This window comes from Centroberyx gerrardi, chromosome 18, assembly GCF_048128805.1.
Source record: "Centroberyx gerrardi isolate f3 chromosome 18, fCenGer3.hap1.cur.20231027, whole genome shotgun sequence".
Classification (NCBI taxonomy): Eukaryota; Metazoa; Chordata; class Actinopteri; order Beryciformes; family Berycidae; genus Centroberyx; species Centroberyx gerrardi.
In genome coordinates, this window is record NC_136014.1 from 19,962,906 (window position 1) to 19,988,197 (window position 25,292).

Genomic DNA, 25,292 nt, shown 5'->3' on the forward strand with positions numbered 1-25,292 from the left:
TTACTGCCTCCCTGAGGAGAATATAATAAATGCAAAAGTTAATTCAATAACTGTATGAAGATAGTGTCTGCCAGTGTGCGCTCCCTCCTCTCCAGTGTGCCACTGTCATCACTCCACCACTGAGCAAGTGTCTCCAGCCTCTCAGTTTGGCCAATAATTCCTATAGGCCTACCATGAGTAAAATATTTGTTTTTTACATTCGTGGGTGTTTGGCAAAAGTAAATCAAAGTGCAGTCTGCTTTTGTTCGGATTTCCTTTAAAGCCTGCATTAACAAGTTGTCATGTCTTCTCTCTCGCGGAGAGGAGAGAAATGTCCTGCCACGGTGAGAGGAACACACTGGGTAAGTTAGACTTTATTCTTTATGAACAGGATATTGTTAACATAGTAAAATATTGTGCTAAAATTCAGCCTGTCCGATAAGAATAATAGCCTACTGTTGATTTGTTAGAATAAACATTAGGGTGTGGTTTCACAGTTGTTCACGTCACTTGATTTCTTATTTCCCACCGTCGTAGCCCACATGCATCCTTCTTTAGAGTATCGTTTTCATATTTCTCAGAGCTCAGAAGTGCCGCATCACTGTGAACCCAGCGGTTTTTCTTCTTCGGGTACCGAGCAAGGCTGCAGCTGCCACCCTAAGGAGCGCCCTTCTCCTGAGGGTGCCGGAGGGTCCAGGAGCGACCCACACAGGACTATGTGCCAGAGAGCCAACGCTGTCCCATCCTCGAAGTCTCTCCCCGGATCCGTAGAGGACCACTTCAGCACTATTTCCTCTGGAAGTGGGACTTACAGAGCCGCTATGTCGGGGAATCCAGGCTTCGGGAGGTCTGATAGGAAAGTTGCGTGTTGTGAAAAGTGCTCAGCGACCCTGGTTGCTCTGAAGAAACAAGCTTTGAGCCTGGCTGTCCACCATCACCTCTCCTCCTCCCAGGTAGGATGTAAAGTCAGTCACCATCCTCTGCTGTGGAATGAGTTGGTCAGGGATGTAGTGGAGGGTAAACACACATAAACTCAGTCTGCACACCTTTTTAGACTGGCAGAAATCCTAAGCTCTTAGCCTATTATCAGAATTAGGCTATGTGCTGGCTCAAGTGTTGGCATGAGCAACAGGATAATCCTATTCATATAAACACATCTCATAACTTTTCAGCAGGGTAAGAGTTGACCATAATAGATAAAAAAACAAACAAAAAAAAAAACAACCTCCCATTGAATCTCCTTTATGTGCACAACAAAATTTGGACTATAAGTTTTGATAAGGCGTCAAATCTGATTTAACTGATACCCCAAGTAGATCAGATTCATAATTTTGCATAGTTTACTACATTGGAATTGTAGGTGTTTCTCTCTTTTTTCTCTTTTGTTCAACTGCAATAGGAGGTGTAATATAAATATAATACTAGCTCAAAAAGAGGCATATTCCCAAATTTTTTGATAAATCTTTTTTGTTATAATTTTGTGTTGTTTTGTTTAATATGACCTAGAAGAGCAACCCACCAAGTCAAATTCCTTGTATATGCAGACAAATCAAACAAATTCTGATTCTGACAAATTTGACAATATAAAATACAGTCTCTGCATGGCTTTGACACATTAAGTGCAGAAAATGTGTTTTGACTGTTGTGCTGACTGTATGAGGGATGCCCATGCACCTATATGCTTTCCCGCATCCTACATTTGTCGCCACCAACATCCATCATGCACACTCCAATCAGCAAAGTAAAGCAGTGCCATTCCTGTGCGAGCGGTTTCAAATGGGCATGAATATTTCATCAAGGCATCCCTGTGTCCTCTCGTCAGTTGTCTCCATAGGGGAAAGACAGTATTTATTTTTGTCCTATTGAGTGGGATAGGGCACAGCTCACGTCATGTTTTTTAGAGGCAGACCACAAGCCTACACAGTGTTATATGGTGCGAGCTGGAGGGAGACAGTATCTTGTAGCCACAGACACAGCCAGTAGAAATCTGATAAGGGAGCTCCGTGCAGGTTTATTGATCTGGGCATGATTTCTCAAAAGCATCTTAGCTCCATAATGTCATCTTTCTATATGGGCTTGCAATCTGGCTGAGATGGAAAGTCCTCAAATGAGAACCACTGCCCAATTGCCCATCTGGCTGATAAAGCACATTTGCCATTGTCTCCATGATTTGTCTCTCTGAAGAGTAATATTTCCTCAAATGGAAAGTTGTAAGTAATAGCAGTAGTATATTTACACTACCAGTCAAAAAATTTGGACACACCACATTTTTCTTTATTTTTACTATTTTCCACATTTTAGAATAATAGTAAAGACATCAAAACTATGAAATAACACAAATGGAATTATGCAGTGACCAAAAAAGTGTTAAACAAATCAAAACTATCTTATATTTTAGATTCTTTAAAGTAGCTGCCCTTTACCTTGATGGAAAGGCAAAGGCTTTGGAAAGAAATTCATACATAGGCATCAACTTCACTATTTATATTTGTCTAAGAAACAAATTTCAAGTATTTAAGAATAAGCCTTTATATCAAAATGGCTTTAAGATAATGAAAAACATAGTACATTCAATCAGGTGTGTCCAAACTTTTGACTGGTGGTGTATTTATTTATTTTATTTGCATATTTAATATATCAATCAGAATAAACAGAATGCCAGGACATCCTTGTGGCTTAATGTCACTAGTACATGGTCTGTATTAGTGTGCTGACCCAGAGAATACCCTCAAATCTTATTTTTGGAAGTAGTAGATTTTTGTCCCTGATGGCTCAGCTCTTTTGGAATTTGAAGTGACTTTGTTTTACATAATAGTCCAGAGCTTGTAAAGTGCTCCCTCTGGGTGAATATGGGTCATTTGCCCTGGGCTGGTAGCTTGAAGGATGGAGGGATGGATGGAAAGAGGGGGAGGGAGTTGGTCTGGTTGTTGATAGGTGTCAAGAGCAGAGGAAATAGGATGTGACACTGTTTTATCTTTGTCAGAATGAAAAGGGAGATGATGGTTTGATGTTTGATGCCTCTGTGTCAGATTTGACAGACAGGGTTCAGGTTCTGAACTCTAGCTGAGAGTATGCACATGTAGGGCGGGGTGATATGGTTGAAATCAATACCATGATAATCATAAGGATTTTTTTAAATATCAATATATGGCTTATATGCAAAATCATATGTTAAATAATCAAACTGATGTTCATTGCATTAAACTGCTTGGTAATGATAAGTTAATTATAAAGTTGAATTATTGCCCAGCCCCAATTCACAGAATAAAACATACCAGCCTTGTTCTCTGGGCATATTATATCATATTACATTATATTTTATTAGATAGTATATCCACCTCCTCTAGTGTAGTGAGCAATTTGTTCAAATTTAACAGTCAAACATTTATTCCCTGAGCAGGGAAATGAAGGAGTATCACTCTCCATTCCCTCAACAGCTACCATTGCTGGCACCTAGCTCTCCAGTGTTGCTGCTCAGTGGCAGAAGAACAGCAGAAGACCGTGTTGTACTGGGCAGCTCCCAGGTGTGAATGTGTGTAACTGTATGAAAGTGAAGTCAGACAGTGCTGTAAAGGAGTCTACGTACTCAGCGAACCTCTCCCTGGACAAATGAAGGTTAAAAAACATAGAGGACAGTCAGAGAGGTGACACACTGCTCTCCAGGAATTTTCTATTTCAATCTGTGGTTAACAAGGGGGATTTGTGACATCATGAATTTATTTTAAAGGTGCAGTAAGTTCGATTTTTACTGCCCCATAGCACAAAAATAACCATAATATATCTGCAGAGGATTGATAGGGTTGTTGATCAATACAATGACTCACTGATTACTTTGCCAAGTGCTGAGATTTCTCGCTTTCAAAACTCACTCTGGCCTATAGTCTGTTTTAGGACTTTCAGGTTGGACTGACATCTACTGGATAAAAGCATGCTATTGCAATTGCAATTGCAATCTGCTATTGGCTGATCTTGGTTACCTGGTTTGTCATGGATCAGCCAATAGCAACCAAGATCTGCTAATAGTAGATTGCAATTGCAATAGCATGCTTTTTTAAATAGATGTCAGTACAAATTGAAAAGTAGTTTTTTACATTTTACAGGAAGCAAAAGTAATGAGATTTTGATATAAAAATACAAGAAAATATTATTTTTTGTCATTTTTTTTGCATAAATTGTCAAATAGGTGTGCGGTATGATAAATAGAATTGAATGTTATCCAAAATGGCGAAAAAGTCATTTTTCATTTAAGTGGAGGAATAAGTGAGTGACTACCTGTGACTACTCTAACTCCCAACACCTGCCTACTGAGTCTGTTTCCACTTAGTAAATGCAAAGTGTACATTATTCCTACCACCTTTATCTCAAATTCTGTAGGACTCGAGCGTTGTGGCTGCGTTTCTTCTCGACAACCTCCACGTCCACAGCAGTCGCTCCACACTTGAGTCCAGGGAAAGAGACGGAGAGCTGGGGGAGTGCGGTGCCTGCGGTGCAAACCTGAACCAGCTCAAACAAGAGGCGGTCCACCTGGCTCTGAACAGGGATCAAGCCAAGTGGGCCGGTCCATCAGCCACTAAGCCTCCTCCCTCTGGATCCAGCCTCTCTACTGGGACACTGCTAAAACAGAGTGAGACAAAGTGTGGAGACAAGGCTCCAAGAGAGGCTGCTACTGCCATGCATCAACCACTCAGTCGGACCCACAGCCCTCACAGCCCCAGGACCACTCAGAGGACCCCTCAGAGCCCCAGGACGTCTCAGAGGACCCCTCAGAGCCCCAGGACGTCTCAGAGGACCCCTCAGAGCCCCAGGACCACTCAGAGGACCCCTCAGAGCCCCAGGACCCCTCAGAAGACCCCTCAGAGCCCCAGGACCCCTCAGAGCCTCAGACGGAGGGGCCCCAAGCTCCCCAACCCTGATATGGACCGCTGGGTAGAGGAGCAACAGCAGCTGGTCGCATCTACGGCTAAATCTGCATCAATGACCAGCAGTGATGGTGTCACCATCTACCCCTACCATCAGGTACAGCTAAAAGCCTTCTCTTAGCACTATATCATACATAACACCCCCCCTCCCCCAGCGTACAGCCCCCTTTTAATGAGCTATATGGGCCGAGTGTGTCTTTACGGGCGCACGTGTCAGCAAGGCAATGATTCATAGTGCCTAATCAGACCCTATTTAGATCCGACGGCTGAGGACGTTGTTTAAAAGTACTTTTGCTAATGGAATAGAATTGGGTCATGATTTATCCCTGTCATAAAAGCAAGCCAGTCAAAAAGCATTTGTGATCAATAGGGGGATGGTCATATTTAACGGGGCGGCTTGTGAAATATGCATTAATGGGGGTGAAAGCCGCACCAAATTCAGCCCACCCTCCCCCAGTCCTCGCTGGAAATGGTTATGAACCCATAGGAGGTGAGTGGAAACCATTTTCAGGTGTTCTACTTTGAGTGAAAGGTTGGGATGAACACAGTGTCTATTGAAGTGCTTCTGTGTGTTTTTTGTTGAACATTGACAGACCATGCGCTCCTGACGCCCAGTGACATATAAAGTATAGTCAATCTAATTATTGCTGTTGTTGTGAAAATCTCGTAACTCCAATTTCAGTGACTTTTCATGTCTCCACTTAAACTGAAAAATTACATGGTGCTCTATGAGTTGACCATCCTTGGGTTCATAAAACCCTTTCAAACCCCACTGGATAAACTAAAAAATGCATGGTGGTCAAGTTAAAAATAGGTTGCTTCTCTTAGGCCCAAGTTGACATTTTGGAGATACAAGGTTTTCAGCCAAGAGTGAGACAATATGCTTTGGTTGTCATATTGCTGCTGTCTGACTTAAAATATCTCTAAAAATCAACTTTTTGGAAAACTGCCATGAAACACATATTTGAATCAAACTAAATGTAAATGAAAAATATCAAAATTAGAGTGACACGGTTTTGAGGCCGTCATTGTAATTAACACTTTACTCTTATTTGACGATACAAAAGGCACGCAAGACTATACTGGGTAGTGCAAGAACGCCTAAGAAATTATCTAGACCAGCATGAGCTCAGATCGATGCAGGTTTATATGGCTGATTGGAAGGAGAAGCAATAAGAAGAGTGGAAGTGGAAGTGGAGAGGAAAACAGAGAGGAGAGGAGTAACAGGGAGGAGACAAGAGGAGGACGGAGGAAAAGTGGATGGGAGAAGAAGAGGCATGAAATGTTAAGGATGGGGGGGTGGAAGAAAGGACTGGAGAGAAAGGGGGCTTTAAGGGGGTGGAGGAGAAGAGGAGAGGAGAGGAGAAGAGAGAAAAGGAGGAGAGGAGAGGAGGAGAGGACAGGAGAGGAGAGGAGAGGAGAGGAGAGAAAAAGGAGGAGAGGAGAGGATGACACAGCAGAGTGAGGAGGAAAAACAAGATTTTGAAGGGCATCAAGGGCTTCGAGAGATTATAAAAGACCATAAGGAGATGAGAGGAAATGAAGGGAAAGCAGAATAGAGAGAAAGTGAAGACTAAAAACACTATGACAGATGATGTAAGTCAACAAGAAGAGAGAGAGGGGGGGAGGTAGCATCTATACAGTATCCATATTACCTTCACATTCCCCCTCCCAGCCTCCTTCCAAGCTAAGCCCTTAGCTTTCCCATGGCTCTAATTGGCATTTCATGGTTGGATGTTATCTTGGTGGGAGAATAAAAAGCTGACGTTGTTATCTTGCCCTACAAAAAAGGGCTGAGACATTGATGAGACGTGGAGCTTGAGAGCGGTATGGGAGCCCACTGTAAAACAAGACGCTGGCTGCCTCTGTGGCCCGCGGCGGGGCTCGCTGACTTCATTTTGAGCAGCGGCGGCCGGCGGATGCATGCTGAATAGGTCATGCACAGTCCCTGCCGCACACACACACACACACACACACACACACAGATACAAAAAAACTAAAAAAAGTCACATTTATGAATGCGTATAAAATGCAAAACATACATAGAAACGCACCTTGGGGCTAAAAGTGCATGTAAGTGTTGGAACCTCACAACCTAAAGCTGCTTTGCTTCCCTGACTCAAGGGGTGTGTGTGTGTGTGTGTGTGTGTGTGTGTGCGTGTCAGATCAAAGGCAGTGACACTATGTTTACTAGACCTCTCCATCTCTGAGTCATGACTTAAACTCAGACAGCAGTCACCACAGCCTTCACTAACTATTCCTCACACGGCAAACGCATCCATCTAGAGCCATAATATGACTAACTGTGTGTGTGTGTTTAACCCAGTGTGCTCTCAAAATAGATGCCCTAACCACACAGATGCACGCCGATCCCATGCTCTCCTCTGAATAACTCCCGTGATAATAGTGGCTTTTGGGGGGTGGGTGCCGTGCCGCAATTACAGATTTGGGGCTTTTTTTTTTTAATGAGCTTTCTCCCCCGGCAGACTGCAGAAGACGCCACGCTGGGCTGTGGAGACGCTGGGACGGTGCAGACGAGCCCAAAGATTCCCCACATCGCAAGAGTGGTGAACATCGCCAACTCTGCTGCCATGTCCTTTCTGGCCAGGTAAGTGATCTATTTTCTATTTCTATATCTATTAAAATAGTAATTATTTTCAGTGAAAATAATTTTGTCAGTAAAATATTTGAGAAGTGACTTGGTGTGAATGTAAATTAGAAATTAGCTAATATATGACGTTAAATTCTTTCTTAATTAAGTTTGATTTCTGTGTCTGACATCACACCTTAAATGCACTGCAGTTACAATGTAAAGCAATGTAAACTACACTATATAAATTCTATATGAATTCTAAATCACTTGTTCTGTCAGTACTGTTGGATAAAAACTTGTTGATTCCAATTTCAGTTTCATTTTTTCTCTTTAACTGAAGATTTATATAATCCATAATGTGCTGAGTAAGGCTACTGAGGATGAGGCTTATAAAACCCCTTCATTACCATTGGTGTAATTTCATAAAAATGCATGCTGATCAATGGGAGTATCAGACAGTCATTGAAGTGTTTTATCCCAAAACACTCTATATTCATACTGGAAAAATATTCCCTGATTTTCATTGAACAGTATTCAAAAATACAATGGATTATGCGCTCTTAAAATGCTACTATTTTTAGGAATACGTTTAAAGTCTGTTAATAACTTCAATAATATTGGAAAAAGTCAATTGTATCATCAAGTAACAATTTGTCAGAGTTGGTGTCACATTTTTTAAATCATAGCTATCTTATTTTGGAATGAATCTCTTCAATTACTCTTTTTTCTTCCTCTTGTATTACTTTAATCTCTATATTTGTGTCAAGTTCCAGTGGTATGACCTCTGTGAGTTTCCCTCCCTCTCTCTCTGCAGGGCGGCCCAGAAGCTAAACCTGACCTCCAGGAAGAAAGGCCTGGTTTCTGACCCGGCTCCTGCTCATCTCTCCACCTGCTTCAGGGGGATCATCCAGAAAAACCCTCCGCCCGTCCCTTCCTGCCTCCTCCAGGCTGCCGGCAGAACCAAAGACTCACCCAACACCGGCAAGGTAGACCATGATGCTTTGCTGCTCCTTCAAAGCAGAAAAACATATCCACACATTTCTTCTATTGACCCAAAGCTTCCTGTTGTTAGTCTATAACCTGTTAAGCCACAGTATATTGTTCAACCTAACACTATACGGGAAGATTTTGGCGGCATAACATAGTTAGTGTATACCAATTTGGGTCCCAGTCTAGTTTTTTAAAATATACACCTCAGTCTTTTTGTTTTTGTGCCCCGCAATAAAACTGGTGGGAGTGTTCCAATCGTTTATACTTTATTTAATTTTTTCATCCATCACTTGCAACTGGTCTGATTTTGATAAGACTTGGGGGAAAGGTTGCAAAAATTACTGATCAGCACTCCAATTGCAGGTCAATGTTAAAAATTTGAGCAAGCGATATTTCTAATACTGTTAGATTGACATGAAATTTGGTTCACATATATCCGGCTATCCTTGCTCTGCAACTTTGCCTCAAAATCGTAAACATACATCATATTGGATTTTCCAGCATTGGATTTTCCAGCAAAAAACAGTTTTTACCCCCAACATGCACTATATACTGTACTATATAGGCTACATATTACACACATACATATACTGTTAGGGGGATTGTTGCTGCTTCATTGTAATGATACTGATTGGCCTAAGGAGTGGCTGCATCATTTGTGGGAGACGACATGTTTACTGTTGCCTTGTTTAAAGACTTACTCAAATATGAAATAAAAGAAGCAACAGTCACATCAGTAGAAATGTCTCACAAAGGCAGCCACAGTCACTTGGTGAAGATCCCATGTTACCCCACCCACTTTTTACAATACTGTATGTTGCAATATGTTGTTATAATACAAAGAATAGAGCTGCATATCAGAGTTCTCAGTGTGTATTTTGACAGAATTTACTATCACCCTCGGCCACAAACACCTCCTTGGAAGTGTGTTTTTTACCGCCCATATCGCAGAGTAAAGACATCACAGTCAATTTGGAGGAGATCCTGTATCACCCCTCCTTTATGATACACTGTAATGTGGTGTTAATGCCTCCATCTTGTTTCTGCCCTCCCATGGGAGAAGGGGGGGGGGGGGATCAATATGGCTGCCCACGTCTCATAGATGGACTCATGGGTTTAGTCTAGAGTTACAGATGAGGGCTCAGATAGACCCCTCTGCCAGCTGCACCTGCCCAAGCACTCAGCTCCGTGTGTCTCTGTGTGCATGTTTGTGTGTTCATGTATATATGTGTGTGTGTGTGTGTGTGTGTGTGTGTGAGAGCCAAGGAGGATTTTCTCCGCTTGCAAATGGGTTCTTGAATAATTTAACCCCCATAAATAGAGCTTGACACTTGTTCAATAGCGTTAGGGAGCCACTTCTTGCATAAGGTATTAAAATGATGGAGACGGAGGGTGGGGGGGGGGGAAATATCTTCACAGACACCGGGAACTTGTCATCTCGCAGATGGAGCATGTGCTTTTACAGTTTCATGATTGACGGGTGATGTCATCGTGGCATAATGCGGTCCTGCGCGATTTCAGCTAAACTACTTCTGACTGGGCGTCTGGTTCCTTAGGGTGCTGAGGCGTGCAGAGCTCTGAATCCAACTTTGTCTCACGTCATCCTCTGTTCTCTCTCTCCCATTTCTCCCACCTCACTCTCCACCATATGACAGCAACAAATCAGAAATACCATGAATATACATTTCTATTGGGTTTATTGACCTTATCATTGCCTATTGTCTTTTCTGTGGTATATGTTGCCTCAAGTTCCTGTAGGCTGAAAAGTGTGAGCTTTGTTAAATGGCTGTTGGGGTCGACGGATCTTAAATTGAACTTAATTCAAGACCTCAAAGCCTCTAAATCCTCAAAGCTTCCTGTAGAGAGCTGCATTAAGGAATTAATGTCATGACTTGAGGAAATATAGCAGGAAGTGTGCATCACTATGCAGCTGTAAGTGAATGTAGTTTCTGTTTATTCACTAACTGGGTCAACTGTCTATGTACTACAGTCTAAAGAAAAAGTGTTTGGATCTCAGTCTAACTTTATATGTCTTGACTGGCGGCCCATTTCGATTTTTAGATTGATTTGAACATCAGTAGACGGTTATGAAGCAAAACGACAGCCAGACAGTTTTTGATTATGGGTGTTAATTGGCCTTTAGCTCACCGTCCCACTTTGATTTTATTTCTTGTGGGGTTTCTTGTAGGGTGCAAATCCCTAATCGTGCTTGAAGTGTACGGCTTTTGTTCTGCCAAGGTTTCCCTTTTTCTTCCGAGGTTTCTCTTAACCCATGTTACATCAAATAAGTTTCTCAGCCTCCCACAGCTGAGCAGCGGGGGCTCAGAGATGAAGTCTGACTATTTTACTTCACTCTCCGCTTAGACTCCAGAGCTAAAACCCCTGGTTTGGTTAGCATAACGTCTTACATCCATTTCAAAGGGAATGTATAAATAGAAGTGGAGATGCTGCCACTGCCGTCATGGCAGCCAGCTTTAAACAACAATCTTGAAGATTTTGTGGCTTGTATTTTTTTTGCGGTTTTCTCATTCTATATGGTATCTTTGGGTATCATTATGGTTTGACCCTAACTTGCTGAATTTAATATGAAGATATTTTTTAAACCTCGCTGTTTGAAGCTTTTTCATAACGTTCTGTTTGCGACGTGTTTGTTGTTGGTGTTTGTTTTGAAGAAAGTTGAAGTTATGCCGCTCACATTCTTAGCTGAAGGGGTCATGTGCTTTTTTTTTTTTTTCTGAAATCACTTACATAAAAGTTGCTCTGTAAAAGCGCAGCGCCTGCTCACTTCTTGCACTGAATAAATAATGGCTTCTTCTTTGTGAGGTGTGCTGGAGTAGTTTAAAATGTTTTGGCATTTCTTCTCTGTGTGTGTGTGCACTATATATATATACACATATACAAAGGTCAGAACACTTCACAAACACACTTCACACAGAAGATATATGTATAGGAAAGCAATAAAAACAATATTGTGGTAGTATTGTAAATATTAGGGATGTGATTGAACGGTTGGTTCAAATTATGGTTCAGTAATGCTCTCTCTTCACTCAGTAAACCTTTTGCAAGGCACTTTCGAGCCAAGTTGGAAGAAAATAGTTGAACTGGGCAACTCCCAGTACAGTAACAAGTAAAAACAAAAGGCATTTCAGCTGCCTAATGTCCCACCATACTCACCATGATATATTAAACATAACCAATTATGTGAATTAGAAAATATTCTATGTCAACAAACTTGTCTTCACATAACACATGGGTTGTATAATATGATGTCTGTATCTCAAAGTATTAAGGAGTTATAGTAGTTTCAAGAAAATCAGTTTTTCCTTATTAATATGCAAATTTGTCCAGTAAGATGCTCCAAAATCTAACCAGATCATTTACTCTATAGGGAGAACCTGTGGTGTTAAGTATGTAGTTTCTATTATGTATTGTTCTTGAGTTATGGTGCTCACAAAATGTGTCTACACGCACACACACACACACACACACACACACACACACACACACACACACACACACACACAGACGCCACCATAATGTGACATAACGTCCTGTAATGTACCATGGTGGCAGAACATAAAAACAGCTGCAAGCTATGAATGTGTGTAATTGTATGAGTTTGAAGCAGAGCAGAGCGTGAAAAACAGCACGTTTGCTCAGCCAAATTTCAAATTTCACTGGTAAATACCAGTTAATAATAATCATTTTCAACCCAATCCTCTCCCATCTCCTCTGTCCTGCAGGTCAAAGTGGTGCTGAGGGTGAGCCCTTCTCCCTCGGACGGCCGCACCCAGCCACCTGTTCTCCGGATCGACCCGTCCAAGAGAAGAGTCATTATAATGGAGCCGGTCTGCAAAGGCCAGCCACACACCACACTGACGCAAGGCAGTGAGGGCAAAGCTCTTCTTAAGACCTACACCTTTGATGCAGCCTATCCGCAAGAAACAAGCCAGGTTAGGCGCATCACCACGATTCCTGTCAAATAATATCGGAATATGGTTTTTAAATATTTCTATTAGTGCTTGATTTATCTTGATCTATCCTGCTCTATATTATCCCCTTTTTCTACCCGTCGGTCCTGCATGCGGGACCATCATTACAAACACATGCTTCACAGCCAAGCTTTGTTCAAACCCACAGAACTGTATTTTAAATTCTTGTCAAGATCCCAAGGTTTCCAAAGATACCAAATATGTCATGCTGAATTATAGGGGCATGTGTATAAAATGATGCACAACACATCTACAGTTTTTCAATTTGATGTAATGGTGCAGCCATAAAAAAATGACGTCTTGGGTTTGAATATTTCACTCAATATAAGCGTGCTATAGCTTCAATGAAGCATTGGAACAAGCAGATACAGAACATGCTGTACAACATGTGACGTGTGTTGTGCAGTATGGACAAGACATTTTTTTCTAACTTTGAAGAGGAAATTTAAAGGGAAACTCAGTCTCACATTTGGGGCAACACACTGTAAGATAAATCAAATGTATGCTATGTTTTCTCAAGAATTCAGCATGCATTCAAGTATTCTTCCCCCAGTCTGTATTCCACACACCACGGTTGGTTAGCTTTCTCTGTGTGATGACCTGAAAACCGGTAGGGCCTCTTAAAAATACCCCGTCGGACAGCCATCGCAATTACACAGCGCATCAATTATGATCCGAGTTTCTCCGAGCCCGGCTTACAGTATCGAAGCCCACGGGACATGAAGAGTCAGCATGCGCTCCTCCTCCGCTTTATTCCTTTTTCGTTTTATTTGATGTGTTTTTCGCAGTATGGAGATGAATCATAAGAACCCTTGCTGTCCTTTGTTCTCTGTGCCAGGCCGAGGTGTGCGCAGGCGTCTTGGCTGATGTCATCCGCTGTGTGGTCAGCGGCAGCGATGGATGCGTTCTGGGTTTGGGATGCGCCGATGTGGGTGAGTAATCGGCCGCTTTAAAGGGCCAGGGGTTAAAACCTCAAGATGAGAGTGGGACGTCGGCTTTTATCTACACTTACGGGCCATCCATCCATCCCCCCCTCCTCCTGCCTCCTGTACCTCACTCCCGCTCCCGCTATCATTCTCTCTTTCTTCTATCCCTGTCTCCATTTTCTCTCTCTATCTCCTTATTAATCTTGATTTCCATCTCTATCTTTCTCTTCCTTTAGTCTCTCTCTTGCTCCATTTCTCTCCCTGTTTTTCCTTTTTTATTTCACTTCCGTCCCTCTCAGTCATTCATCCTTCACCTGTTACTGTGTAAAATAAAAGCCTATTCATCAATTATACAACACAGTTTTTTGTTTTAAAAGCTTCCCTCCCTCCTGTTAGACATGTCAACATTCTGCACAAAAGACACAAATACTGTATTTTATTTCCTGCAGCTCTGAGCTCGGAGAGGACTGTAGACAAAATGGACTGTAATATGTTGCTATTAGAGAGATGGAACCCTGCACTTAGCGTTGCTGAATGGGTTTAATAGATGGTGCAAATAAAGTAGTACACACACACACACACACACACACACGCACACACACACACACACTGACACAGTAAGGACAGGGTCTCCTTGGAGCTGCTTTTTCACATGACGCCACTCTCCGTAAATCTGATTGAATTAGTGGGCCGATACAGACTACATGCGGCCCTCAGCCAAGGGATATCAATCTCCCGCCACACAATGCCATTCCCTCTGAATAATGGCAGGCAGCTCGGCCTTTAATTGGAGTAAACCAATTCTCTTATCCTCATTCAATTAGAGTTTGGATAAGACAAGAGCGGGCAAAACCGGCCCATAGCTCGATATCAATACTGATGTGGGGCAAAAGTGCAGAAGATATGGCGTGAGTCCACAAGAAAACAGGCAAACATAAAAGCACACACACACACACACACATACAACAGAAATATACTCACATATATGTACAAGTGTGCGCCCACATTCACAAATCCAAGACACAAGCGAACAAATGAACTGACACAGACACTTTCATGCACACTCTCTTGCACACTCTTTCACACACATGAACACACACAGACTCGACACTCCCAACCCCTTTCTCCCTCCTCAGTCCAGTTCACTTATCTTGACATGTATTGCATTAAAGCATGTCTGAAAAGCCCCTCAAGGCTTTACAGTAGCATGTTGCTCCTCTCATTCAGACGGTCGTGTAGTGTTGCTTGCTTTGTTGAATCTCATTTGAAACACAGATCCTTTTCCTCAACGATATTCAACATTAAATGCTGCAACTCAAAGGCAGTTTAATCATCCAGAGTGATTGACTGTGTGTGTGTTCTATAAATCTGCTCCTGTCTTCATGTGTGTATGTTTGTGTGTATATGTATTGGGTTTTGTGCGGCTGCGTGTATATCTGTGCATTTCTGTTCTTGTAGACACTGATTTGCATTTGTGTGTGTGTGTATGTGTATGTGTATATGTATGTGTTCATGTGCTCAAGTACAAACTTGTGTGCCTCCATACATGTCTGGTTGCACGTGTGTATGTGTGTTCATATGCATAAACATTGGAAAACCCTTGTTCTGTTTTAATAATTTTAATTGATTTGATGGATGCACATTAACATAAAGCATCTAAAATGTGTGTTTCTCTGTGTGTATGTCCGTGTGTGTGTGCGTGTTTCAATGCCCAAGCAATGCCTCAAGCATGTATGTTTATTTGTACTTATATGTGTGTGTATACATTGCCCGCCACAGGGTCTTGGTCCAGCATGGTGGGGAGTGATGAGAGTATCCAGAAGTTGGGGCTGATTCCCTGTGCCATCTCCTGGCTGTTCAGCGCCATCGAGCGCAGGAAGGAGAAGACCTGGACCGATCTGACTGTATCAGTGTCTGCTATAGAGCTGTGCTGCGGCGAGGAGGAGGAGACGCTGAGGGATCTGCTGGGGGAGGTGGTCCCCTCATTAGGCAACATCCAGGACAGCCCAGCCGCCCAGATTAGTCTCCAAGAGGACCCCGTCTACGGGATACAGGTAGAAGGAAAAATGTTTTTTTTTTATTGGAGAAAAAGGGGCTTGTTAAATGACAGGGAAGTTTAGAGAATTGCTGTTTCATGTATTCTGTTTTTTTTCAGTTCCAGTTGCTCTTCTGCTGTGGCTCTCAGTCTCTCTCTCTCTCTCTCTCTCTCTCTCTCTCTCTCTCTCTCTCTTTCACCAGTTTTGGGCAGCACATCTTGTGTCACTCAACACGTCACAGCTTAAATACGCCACAGTTAAAAATATGTTGCTAGCACCATGTATTGACACTTGGAATACTGTGAATACCCAAGATATGTCCCAAACCTACACTCACAGAATTGTTGAAAAATTACACATCCTTTACAGGAGGGGTTCTCAAATATTTTCATGTCATGGACCCCCGAATAGACACACATTAGGCCACATAACCTCCTTTGATAGGATATGGAAAGATTTATGTTGTTGATTATTTTTGAAATATGTAATTGTTTACACTGTATGTGAGGAGACAATAGTGGTGAGTGAAACCTATGGTTGGAATAGTCATTCTCATGCATCCTCTTATAGGGATAATATCTAGTAAACTAGTAAATGAACCTATTTGTTATTTTGCTGAGGGCCCCCAGGAGCCCTTACAATGACCCCTAGGGATCCCCAGACCACATTTTGCGAACCGCTCCTTTATCCAACTGCCCTAAAATGCACTCTACATGTGATTTTGTGTCCCCCTACTCCCCCTTCTCCGCCCCTCCTTCCAGCTTCGTAACCACAACAGGGTGAAGGCCCCCACTGCCGAGCGGGCCGCCTCCCTCCTGGATGCAGCCATTACAGCGCGTCGCCATGGTGACATCATTATGCCCCCATCCCTCAGCTCCATTATGTTCTTCACTCTCCACGTCCAGCCGCCTCGCACAGAAACCAGCACCACTGGAAAAGGTTGCTATGACATATTTGGATATCAGATTTAGTGTTTTCCCATTATTTCACATGTTCATCCCAAATCACTGCTGATTTAATACTTCACTATTCAATATTTAATGTGCTCTTTAATTATTCCACCAAGGAATGACTAAGTATGATTCAGTAATTTGTTTATTCGACCATGTTCACATGGTTGAAAACATGGCTGAATAAAAAGCTTTTCGCAAAAGGACATTTACATGAATGCATTGCACATGATGTGAGCTTTCCTCAAATACTTGAAATAACCCAAACACTTCATTTTCATTCTCTTGTTCGTACCATTCTTATCTGTTCTGTCAGATGGCTTCAAGTCTCTTTTCTCACATTCGTTTCTCTTCATCCTCTCCTCTCCTCTCCTCTCCTCTCTGATTTCCCTCCTTAGTTTTGCGTGGCCCTACCAGACTGACCATGATAGATGTTTGCAGCAGTATGAGGGGAATGACTGAACCAAACAACAGCAAAAGTAAACTTCCTCACTCTGAACTAGGCCCTGTTATCTTGTCTTTACTGAGTGGACAGAAAAACATCCCCAACAGGTAAGAACCTAGGTTTATCTAGAAAATATTATTGGTTTAAACCTTTTGGCGTGCCCTGGTGTACAGTCAACAGCTTTAGTATTCAGACAGTGAGCTGAAGTTGGTCTTTTCTGTTGTTGCCATTGCTGTATCTTGGTTTTCAAAGATATTCAGATGTTTGCCTCACATTCATCTTTTGATGTAAATCCATATTATAGATGAAGATGTGTCTACAGCAAAAAAAACACCAACTTTTAGCTCATTGTCCCAATACCTATAGGCCTGCACCAATGATGGATTTGGCTATTTGGAGATGGAATTGACTGATGCATAATTTGAGCTGATAATAATGTTTGGACATTTGTTTTGTCTTTGTACAGGGGTAGTAAATTGACAATGCTCCTTCGAGAGTCCTTGGGTCACGTAAATTGTCATACAGCGGTGATCGCTCAGATTGCCGAGTCACCAACACACCTACAAGAGGCCTTATCCACTATCCAGCTGGCTTCTCGCATCCGCAGGACGCAGAAGAGGGCGAAGGTACATGTCCTGTACCGCATTATCAGCGTTTTGGTGCATCTGCTTCTTTACACTTTTGTCTTTACACTTTGTTCATGCATGAGTGAAATTATTTGTTTTTTTGAATAATACACCTATATGTATGGACATTAAACCCTTTTTTTTGGCAGTGAGGGAGTTTCATAATTTTGCTTCTTAGATTGTTTGATTTGATTTGATGAAACTTACATACCTCTGACTCTTTATTATTTGGACTTGTCTTATGATGTGATTCTTTTCCCTTGAGCCCCAAAATGTCATTCACTGACTCCTGGACAATATTTTGGATTTTAACCATAGGCCAAATGAATAATGCAGAGAACAATAACTCTACAATTCATCTTCATTCCAACAGCAGTCCACCTCATGCTCTCCTTGTGGCAGGAGTTTGAGCAAAGAGAGGGGAGGGCCTCGGTCTCTGTCCCTGCGAGCGTTTCACTCCACCGGTGAGGTGGATGTCGACGTCCCTCGTATCCGTCTGTGCGGAGAGCTAGATGACCGCTCCAGCAGTGACCAGTCCTGCGACACAGTCATCCACATAGACTCAGACGGCTCGGTCCAACCCAAAGCCGCCTCGACGCTGGCCCAACCCGAATTCGTCCCCATCATCCCCTCACTGCAACCCAGCAAGCTCGACATGGACGACCCAGAGTTTGCCGCTCTCCTTCAGGAGCTTCTGAGCATTCCTCGACTGCAAGGAGAGAAGAAGAAAGATGAAACTGTTCAAGGGAAAGCTGAGGTGCAGAAAGCAGAAATGAGGCAGCCAGAGAGGGACTGTCTCAAATGTGACACGTTTGCTGAACTTCAGGAGCGCCTGGGCTGCATTGACGGTAGTGAGACCGCAACGGATGTGCCCAAGCTCCCCTCAAAGGGCCCTTCTGCTAACAACGTCACAACTAAATCACAACCGCAGAAGGACACAGGGAAACAGCCAGAAACTGAATCATCAGAAGCGCCACAGACACCGCTGTTGAATCAGGAGCTGAAAGGCTGCAATCAGACTTCTGTGGGAGAAAAGCAAACAGATGGCGCCTTCCCCGGAGACAGTTTTCAGAGAGAGGATTCGGGTCTGTACGACTGTGAGGAGGGCAGTGCAGCCAGTTCCAGTGAGGAGCCGCTGAATCAAACTCACAGTCTTAACATGATCTGCCAAGCCGGTCTCTCGGAGTTGGCCGACACCGGAATACTTAAGTCAGATGATAACCTCTCTCCTCAGGACTGTGACATGGATGCTCAGAGCATGGCTGCTCCCAGTTCGCTTGCTCTCGCACTTCAGCCCACTGGAAGACAGGGGAGTCCTGAAGTCGGTGATTGGCTCAAACCGGAAATAAGGACCTCACCGGTTGGCAAGAGTTCCCCCGTAACTCCTTCCCTCTTCTCCCCCACCTCCTCCTGTTCCTCTTCACCCTCCTTGGCTACCAGTGTTATACTTGGCGACATCTTACCTCATCTCCCCACAGAAGAAGTTAAGGAAATGAAGGCTACTATCACAGTAACGGTTCAACAGCCACTGGACCTGAAGGGTCAAGATGAACTAGTCTTCTCTATGGTAGAGGAGGTGACCATCAGCGGAGCATTGGACAGAGGCAGGAGAAGCGGCAACATTATTCGTATCAGAGACACATCCCAGTCACCAGCACATGTTCAAGGCTCTGCTGGCTCTCAACCAATCAGAATCATCAGCAATGACAGTGAGGAATCTGCAGCTACAGGTTCTAATATTGGTAAAAGCCCTGCAGTTCATCCCATAGCCACAGGGTCCAGCACTCAAAAGCCCCTGTATCAATTCAGAAGGGAAAAGAGGTTCTCACCTTCATTTATAAATCCCATGCTCATGAATACAGATATGGATTGTGATTTAGATGATGCTAAACAAAGAGGGAGTCATGATGACAGTTTTACACGAGTGGAGTCATTGTCGGAGCCCATGAAGAATAATGTCAAATGTCCAGAAGATGAGAGAGGCCTTGAGGAGCAGAGTGGGGCTTTTGCTATTGAGAATCATGACAAGAAGTCTGACAGCATGTCTATATCACCTTTTAGCCAGATTTCCTACGACACACCCGTCTTTGAAGATGCAGCTTTCTACGATGACACTGCAGAAAACAAAGCCTGTGGAAAGAGGCCCAGAAACACAGACAGGAGTTACCCCAGAGGGAGGGAGCGTGTTTATCCCACTAACACTCCAAGGGGCTTGTTGGGGGTAGAAATCGGTCGCAGACTTGTCGGGAAAACCCCTGAGAGAATTGGTGTTTCACCTGGTTGCGTAGCAACCGTCCCTACCTCCCACAAAACAGCTAGTTTGCCTAGAGGCTGGCACAATGCCAAACACCAGGAAAGCTACTGGGGCAGTCACATGGCAGACAACCACAGAGACCCAGGGGGGGTGACATCATCCACCCCGTGCAGCCCAGGGGTCACCCTGGAGAGGAGGCAAGGCAGACAGCACTCCCCAGCCAGCCACAGCCACCGCTTCTCCCCTCCTCGGAAATACAGTATGGAGTACAGACGGGAGGCTAGCAGCCCTACCAGAAAGGGCGTTGGATCTTTGTTTGAAACTTCAAGTCTACGCATGAAACATGATAGTTTGAGTGGGAGGCTGAAGTCACCCATTGAGGACAGCAGCAGACTTTTCAGTGCCAAACTAGAGCAGCTGGCTAGCAGGACTAATTCCCTTGGGAGGACCCCAGGGGACTTCCAAACTCTGGATAGAGGCAGCAGCAGCACCTCAGTGAGCTCGAAGGGGAGCTCCAAGGGAAGTACTGAGGGGAAAGGTACGGGGAGTTATAAGGGGAGTTATGAGGGAGATTCTACCTTACCAAGGGCTAGCAGGAGTCCTAGGAGAACTCTACCCATGGCTGACCAGAGTCATCATTTCACCGCCTCCAACAACCACCCATCTCAATCTCCTAGGTCTACCCATTCCAAGCTCTCTGCTGTGGGGAAACTTAAGATGGCTAGTCCCAAAGTCCGTCGGCTATCTGCCCCCAGCACCAAGAACATCAGCTTCTCCTCCAAAGGCCTGCGACAGTCCATCAACCGCAGTGCCAGTCTCTCCCCAGATGGGAAAACGGTTAGCTTTGAGCGGACATCCTCCTTTCTGTCCTCCTCCCCTCCATGGTCCCTTCGCTCCATCAGCCGGACTCCAAGCCAGAGCTCCGCATCTTCATCGACCAAATCCCCCATCCAGGGGTTCATGAACGGGCGGATCTCTGACCTACTGAAAGACAGGGAAACCAGCTCCACCTCAGGAGGACTGGACAAGGCGACCACCCAACCCGACCATCCACTCCCTTCGCCATATAGCCGGGTGACCGCTCCCCGGATGCCCAGTCACCTGAGTGGGCACGCCAGTGACGTCACCAGTGTGTTGAGTGGCGAGTTGCCTCCGGCTATGGGGAAGACATCTCTGCTTTTCCCTAACAGGAACAGCATGGTGAGCAGTGGCTATGAGAGCATGGTGAGGGACAGCGAGGCCACAGGCAGCAGCAACTCAATCAGAGATTCGGTCAGTGACAAGAGCGCCTCTCTCCTCAGCGTCGCCCGCAGCAACCGGACGTCCCGGAGGAGAGGCAACACAGGTAAAAGAACCGGAATGACAGGCCCTTGCATGAATTATATTACTTCAATTGAAAATATAGGCCTTTCTTCATGGTTTAAGGCACTTTATGATGATCCCAAGGCCCTAGAAACCCATTCAGAAATAATTGTGTAATTTCAAAACTCCATGGGTGTCAGTCTGAAAATAAAGCTTAAGAAAGAAAGAAAGAAAGAAAGAACAAAAGGAAGAAAGAAAGAAAATAACTGTATGTTTGTAAACATTCAAAAACAGCCACAATATGAAATATTGGAAATAGATTTTAGACATATATTTACATTTATATGCAAGTTTTGTTTTTGTTTATTCTAGATATGACTTAGATTTTTCAACTTTCAAAAACAAATGCTAGTTTTATTAATTATAGTTTAACCATATTTCATGGTTGTGTAGCAGTTTGGCCACACAACTTTTTAAAGTGATATTAAATGGGGGTGGCAGAGACTTGTAATATACATTCACACTTTGCTGGCCTTAAAAGACTAATCGTGCAGTAGGGCACATCATTAATTTATGATCACAGTGACAACACTTACTAATGGAATTATAAATGGGGAAACTTTTAATAGTGTTTTGTTGTAGATGAAGGTGAGCACAGTGATAAATAATACTTGCTAATGGAGCAATGAAAAACAGGAGACGACAATGCATTTGCCTGTTGAGCATGTGAAATATACAGTAAGTCACCCAAACATAATCTATTGTTAATTAGCTGAATAAATTCTGTCTGAAATTCATTTCCCCTTAAGTGTCCCCTTTTATAGCTTAGGTAAGAAAACAAATTCATCTCTGTCGTAGGTGAACGCCATGCACATATCTTAAGAGTTAAAACACATTCTTAGTCTCTCTTGATCCCAAGGACCTAGAAAATGTGTCTCTACAAACTGTGTTGCCTGTTTGCCAGACAGAAATACCAAAGTCCTGTCTCTGCTCAAATCGAGTTTTATGAATAATGAAGAAGCCCTGGCTGGCTGTCTTTGCCCCCTGTGGTGGAAGCCAGGCCCCTTACTCTCTCCTCAATTCTTCACAAGTGCACATGGATTGGGGATTGGAGGCCGCAGGAGGACACAAACCTTAATTTGTCATCTGGGTTTACTCTTTCTCATCTTCTTTCTAATCCAGAAGGGAATATAGCTACTAAACCTTCAAATTCATTGGAGCCTGTGAGGTGATATTTCAGTAAACAGAACATTTTCCTTTATTAACACAGATACTAGCAGAGGCTCAAGAATAGTCTAATATGAATTAAATAATATAACCTTAGTCTACATTGCTGGATTTATGTGCCATGTACATATATTAGAAGTCGTTTTGGACCAAGTTTTTAAAATTAAATGAACTCCCGTATGTCAAATTGAAAATCTTTAACTAAAAATACAATTCCACTTTAACAGTAGAGAGCATCAGGAAGGGCAGGAGAGAGAGAAATACAGGCTGAGAGAAAGCCTCGAACTCGCGACATCTTTCCCTCATTACACACTCTGTCTCTGCCTGCTGTAGGCTCCCACCAGCGCCGTCTTTCCCACGATGCATCCCTGCCCATGAGGCGCTCGGCCAGCGGTCTGCGGGCTCGCTGGGTGGAGCGGGGCATCCCAGAGGCCTACGAGATCAAGGTCTACGAGATCGACGATGTGGAGCGGATGCAGACACGAGCAGGTGCTGGCAAACAGGTGACGGGTTTATTTTGATTGTTTTTAAGGAGTTAAAGAGGCAGCTGGTGGCACCTGGAAGGAATTGCAACAGCATCGATAGACTTGTCTCCTCCTACACAAGTCTGGCACAGCCTCCACCCCTCTTACCCCGCACGTCCCCCTGAGCTACGGTATCCTGTAATTGACACACTAAAGTTACATTTTCACAATAGAGACAAGTAAGCTAACTAATTAGAGCAGAGATCCAAGGGAAACGCAAGAGGTAATATGTCACCATGCTACATAATAATAATACTGCTTTGTCATTTGCTTTTTTGTCTTGAGAACAAGGCTTTTTAGCTTTCGTAACTGAATGTGATGCCAGTCAGTCGCCTGCTAGGGAGCAGTTGAAAATGTGAGTGGGTGGGTGGGAGTGGGGGTGGGGGTGGTTGAGGTTTGGGAGTGTCTTGAAATTTCAATGAGGTTTTGTTCCAAAACAGGTTGGAAAGTGAGTTTTGAAAGTCAGAAATCTCAGCACCTGGTGAAGTAATTCAACCCTCCGCAGATATATCATGGTCACTTTGTGCTATGCTGCTGTAAAAATCGTACTTATTGCCCCTTTAAGATAAGATAATAAGATAATAATTAATTAATAATTACTTGTTAATAATTCATAATTTATAATTAATAATTAATAATATACATTAAGGTAATATAAAACTTTGATGACCTCATGGGTTAAATTGGGTCATTGCAGCAGCAATGAATAAATAAGAATACGACAAACAGAACATGCTGTGGGTAAAAGAACAAAAAGAACATATTGAAGATAATAAAATAAATAGTATATTTTGAGGACAAATTTACAGCCTCCTCATCTACTACAAAACTCCTTTTGGTTTGAATTATTTAATTAGAGAAATCATCTCTTCTTTTTGGTAAGTGCTTTTTGGGGGAGGGGATGTAGTTCTTGTCCAAATAATGTCATCATCCTTTAAAATACGTTGCATAGAAAACAACAGCAAAGGAATAATTCAGTTATAAAAACAGTTGTAATAGTAATGTAGTAGTACAATAGCAGCAGTTGTGTAATTTATTTAGAGCTTCTCTTCTCTTTCCCTTATGAAAAATGTACATGTATTAACCTTTGAAACCATTCCCTCTGTGTAACAATGTTAGTATAATCAGAGAGTATTATATTACGTTTAGTAGCCTACAGACTTGTCTTGGTTCACTGCCCAGGGTGTCGTCCTAACATGGTGTGTATGAGTGTGTGGAGAGAGAGAGAGCGAGAGAGAGAGAGAGAGAGAGAGAGATGGGTGCTGTTGTTCATCCAACCTCCAAAACTCTGTGTGGGCATGTGTGTGTCTTTGTTTGTATGTGTGTGTGTGTGTGTGTGTTTTTTCAGGGGCCTGCGTGCTTCAGTGCCAAGCTGAAGTTTTTGGAGCACCGGCAGCAGAGGATCTCCGAAGTCCGGGCCAAATACAACAACCTGAAGAGAGAGCTGGATCAGGCCAAGCAGAACCTCATGCTGGAACCCGCCAAGTGGCACCAAGAGTGTGAGTGAAGCTGCTGGTTCCTGATGAGTTAAGCATGCAAAATAATGCTTCAATGAATAAAAACAAAAATTAAGCTTAGTGGGGTGACAGTGTTTCACCAGAGGGTGCCATGGTGCTCCTATTCCATAAGAGTCATCATTATCATTATTGTATTTCCTATTTCAGTACATTACATTTGTTAACTTTGTACTTACATTGTGCTATTACACCTTTGTAAGTGCATTGTGTATTAGGCAGATTTCCATTAAAGGGGTAATTAAGTAATATAATAAAGTCACGTTTTCACAATAGAGACGAGTAAGCTAGCTAATCAGAGCAGAGTTCAAGAGGTAATATGTCACCATCAGAAATCTCAGCACCTGGCAAAGTAATCGTTCAGTTGTTGGTATTGATCTCTACCCCCTGCAGATATATTATGGTCATTTTGTGCTATGGGGCAGTACAGACCTTACTTATTCCCCTTTAACTACAGAGCATTTTTATGTACTTACTTACAATGACTCCTTAGGCTAATACACAGGTTAGTACATAGGAATAAGGTAAGGTTTGTAAGGTAAATGGCTCCCTCGTCATTCTTCTCCAGTCGACCTGTGGCAGACGTTCGAGGTGGACTCCCTGGAGCACCTGGAGGCCCTTGAGGTGGTGACGGCTCGGCTGGAGAGCAGGGTCAACCTCTGCAAGGCCAACGTCATGATGGTCACCAGCTTCGACGTCTCCACCAAGCGGCGGCAGAAGAAGCGACGGCGAACCGCACCGGAGCATCGAGGCTTCATGGGAATCTGAGTTGCCCACTGATAGTGGGACTTGAGACATTGGTGTCGTCATGGTTAAATGAAGGTAAAGGAAGGATACCCACATGTTTTTCCTCAGTTTTATTTATGTTGTATCAAGTATACACGCCTATCTGCCTAAATAGCATTGAAATGTTTAGGACGATGGAATCAAAATACACACATCTCCCTAACAGTTTACCCTACGTGCCGAACTACCACATTACCTCTGGTCCATTTGAATTGACCAGGTGCAGACT

The 25,292-nt window shown here is 43.3% G+C and overlaps 1 protein-coding gene across 1 annotated transcript; it reads left to right on the forward strand.

Moving 5' to 3' along the window:
- The first annotated feature begins 281 nt into the window (after positions 1–281).
- Positions 282–25,045, forward strand: kif26bb (kinesin family member 26Bb). Its single transcript, XM_078289947.1, has 17 exons — positions 282–341; positions 561–944; positions 4,354–4,727; positions 4,809–4,995; positions 7,385–7,506; positions 8,306–8,477; positions 12,225–12,434; positions 13,312–13,405; positions 15,179–15,453; positions 16,197–16,374; positions 16,784–16,937; positions 17,297–17,456; positions 17,830–19,813; positions 19,850–21,055; positions 22,573–22,742; positions 24,112–24,262; positions 24,846–25,045. The coding sequence occupies exons 1-17, from the start codon at positions 282–284 to the stop codon at positions 25,043–25,045; spliced, it is 6,081 nt and encodes a 2,026-aa protein (XP_078146073.1).
- The last annotated feature ends 247 nt before the right edge of the window (positions 25,046–25,292 follow it).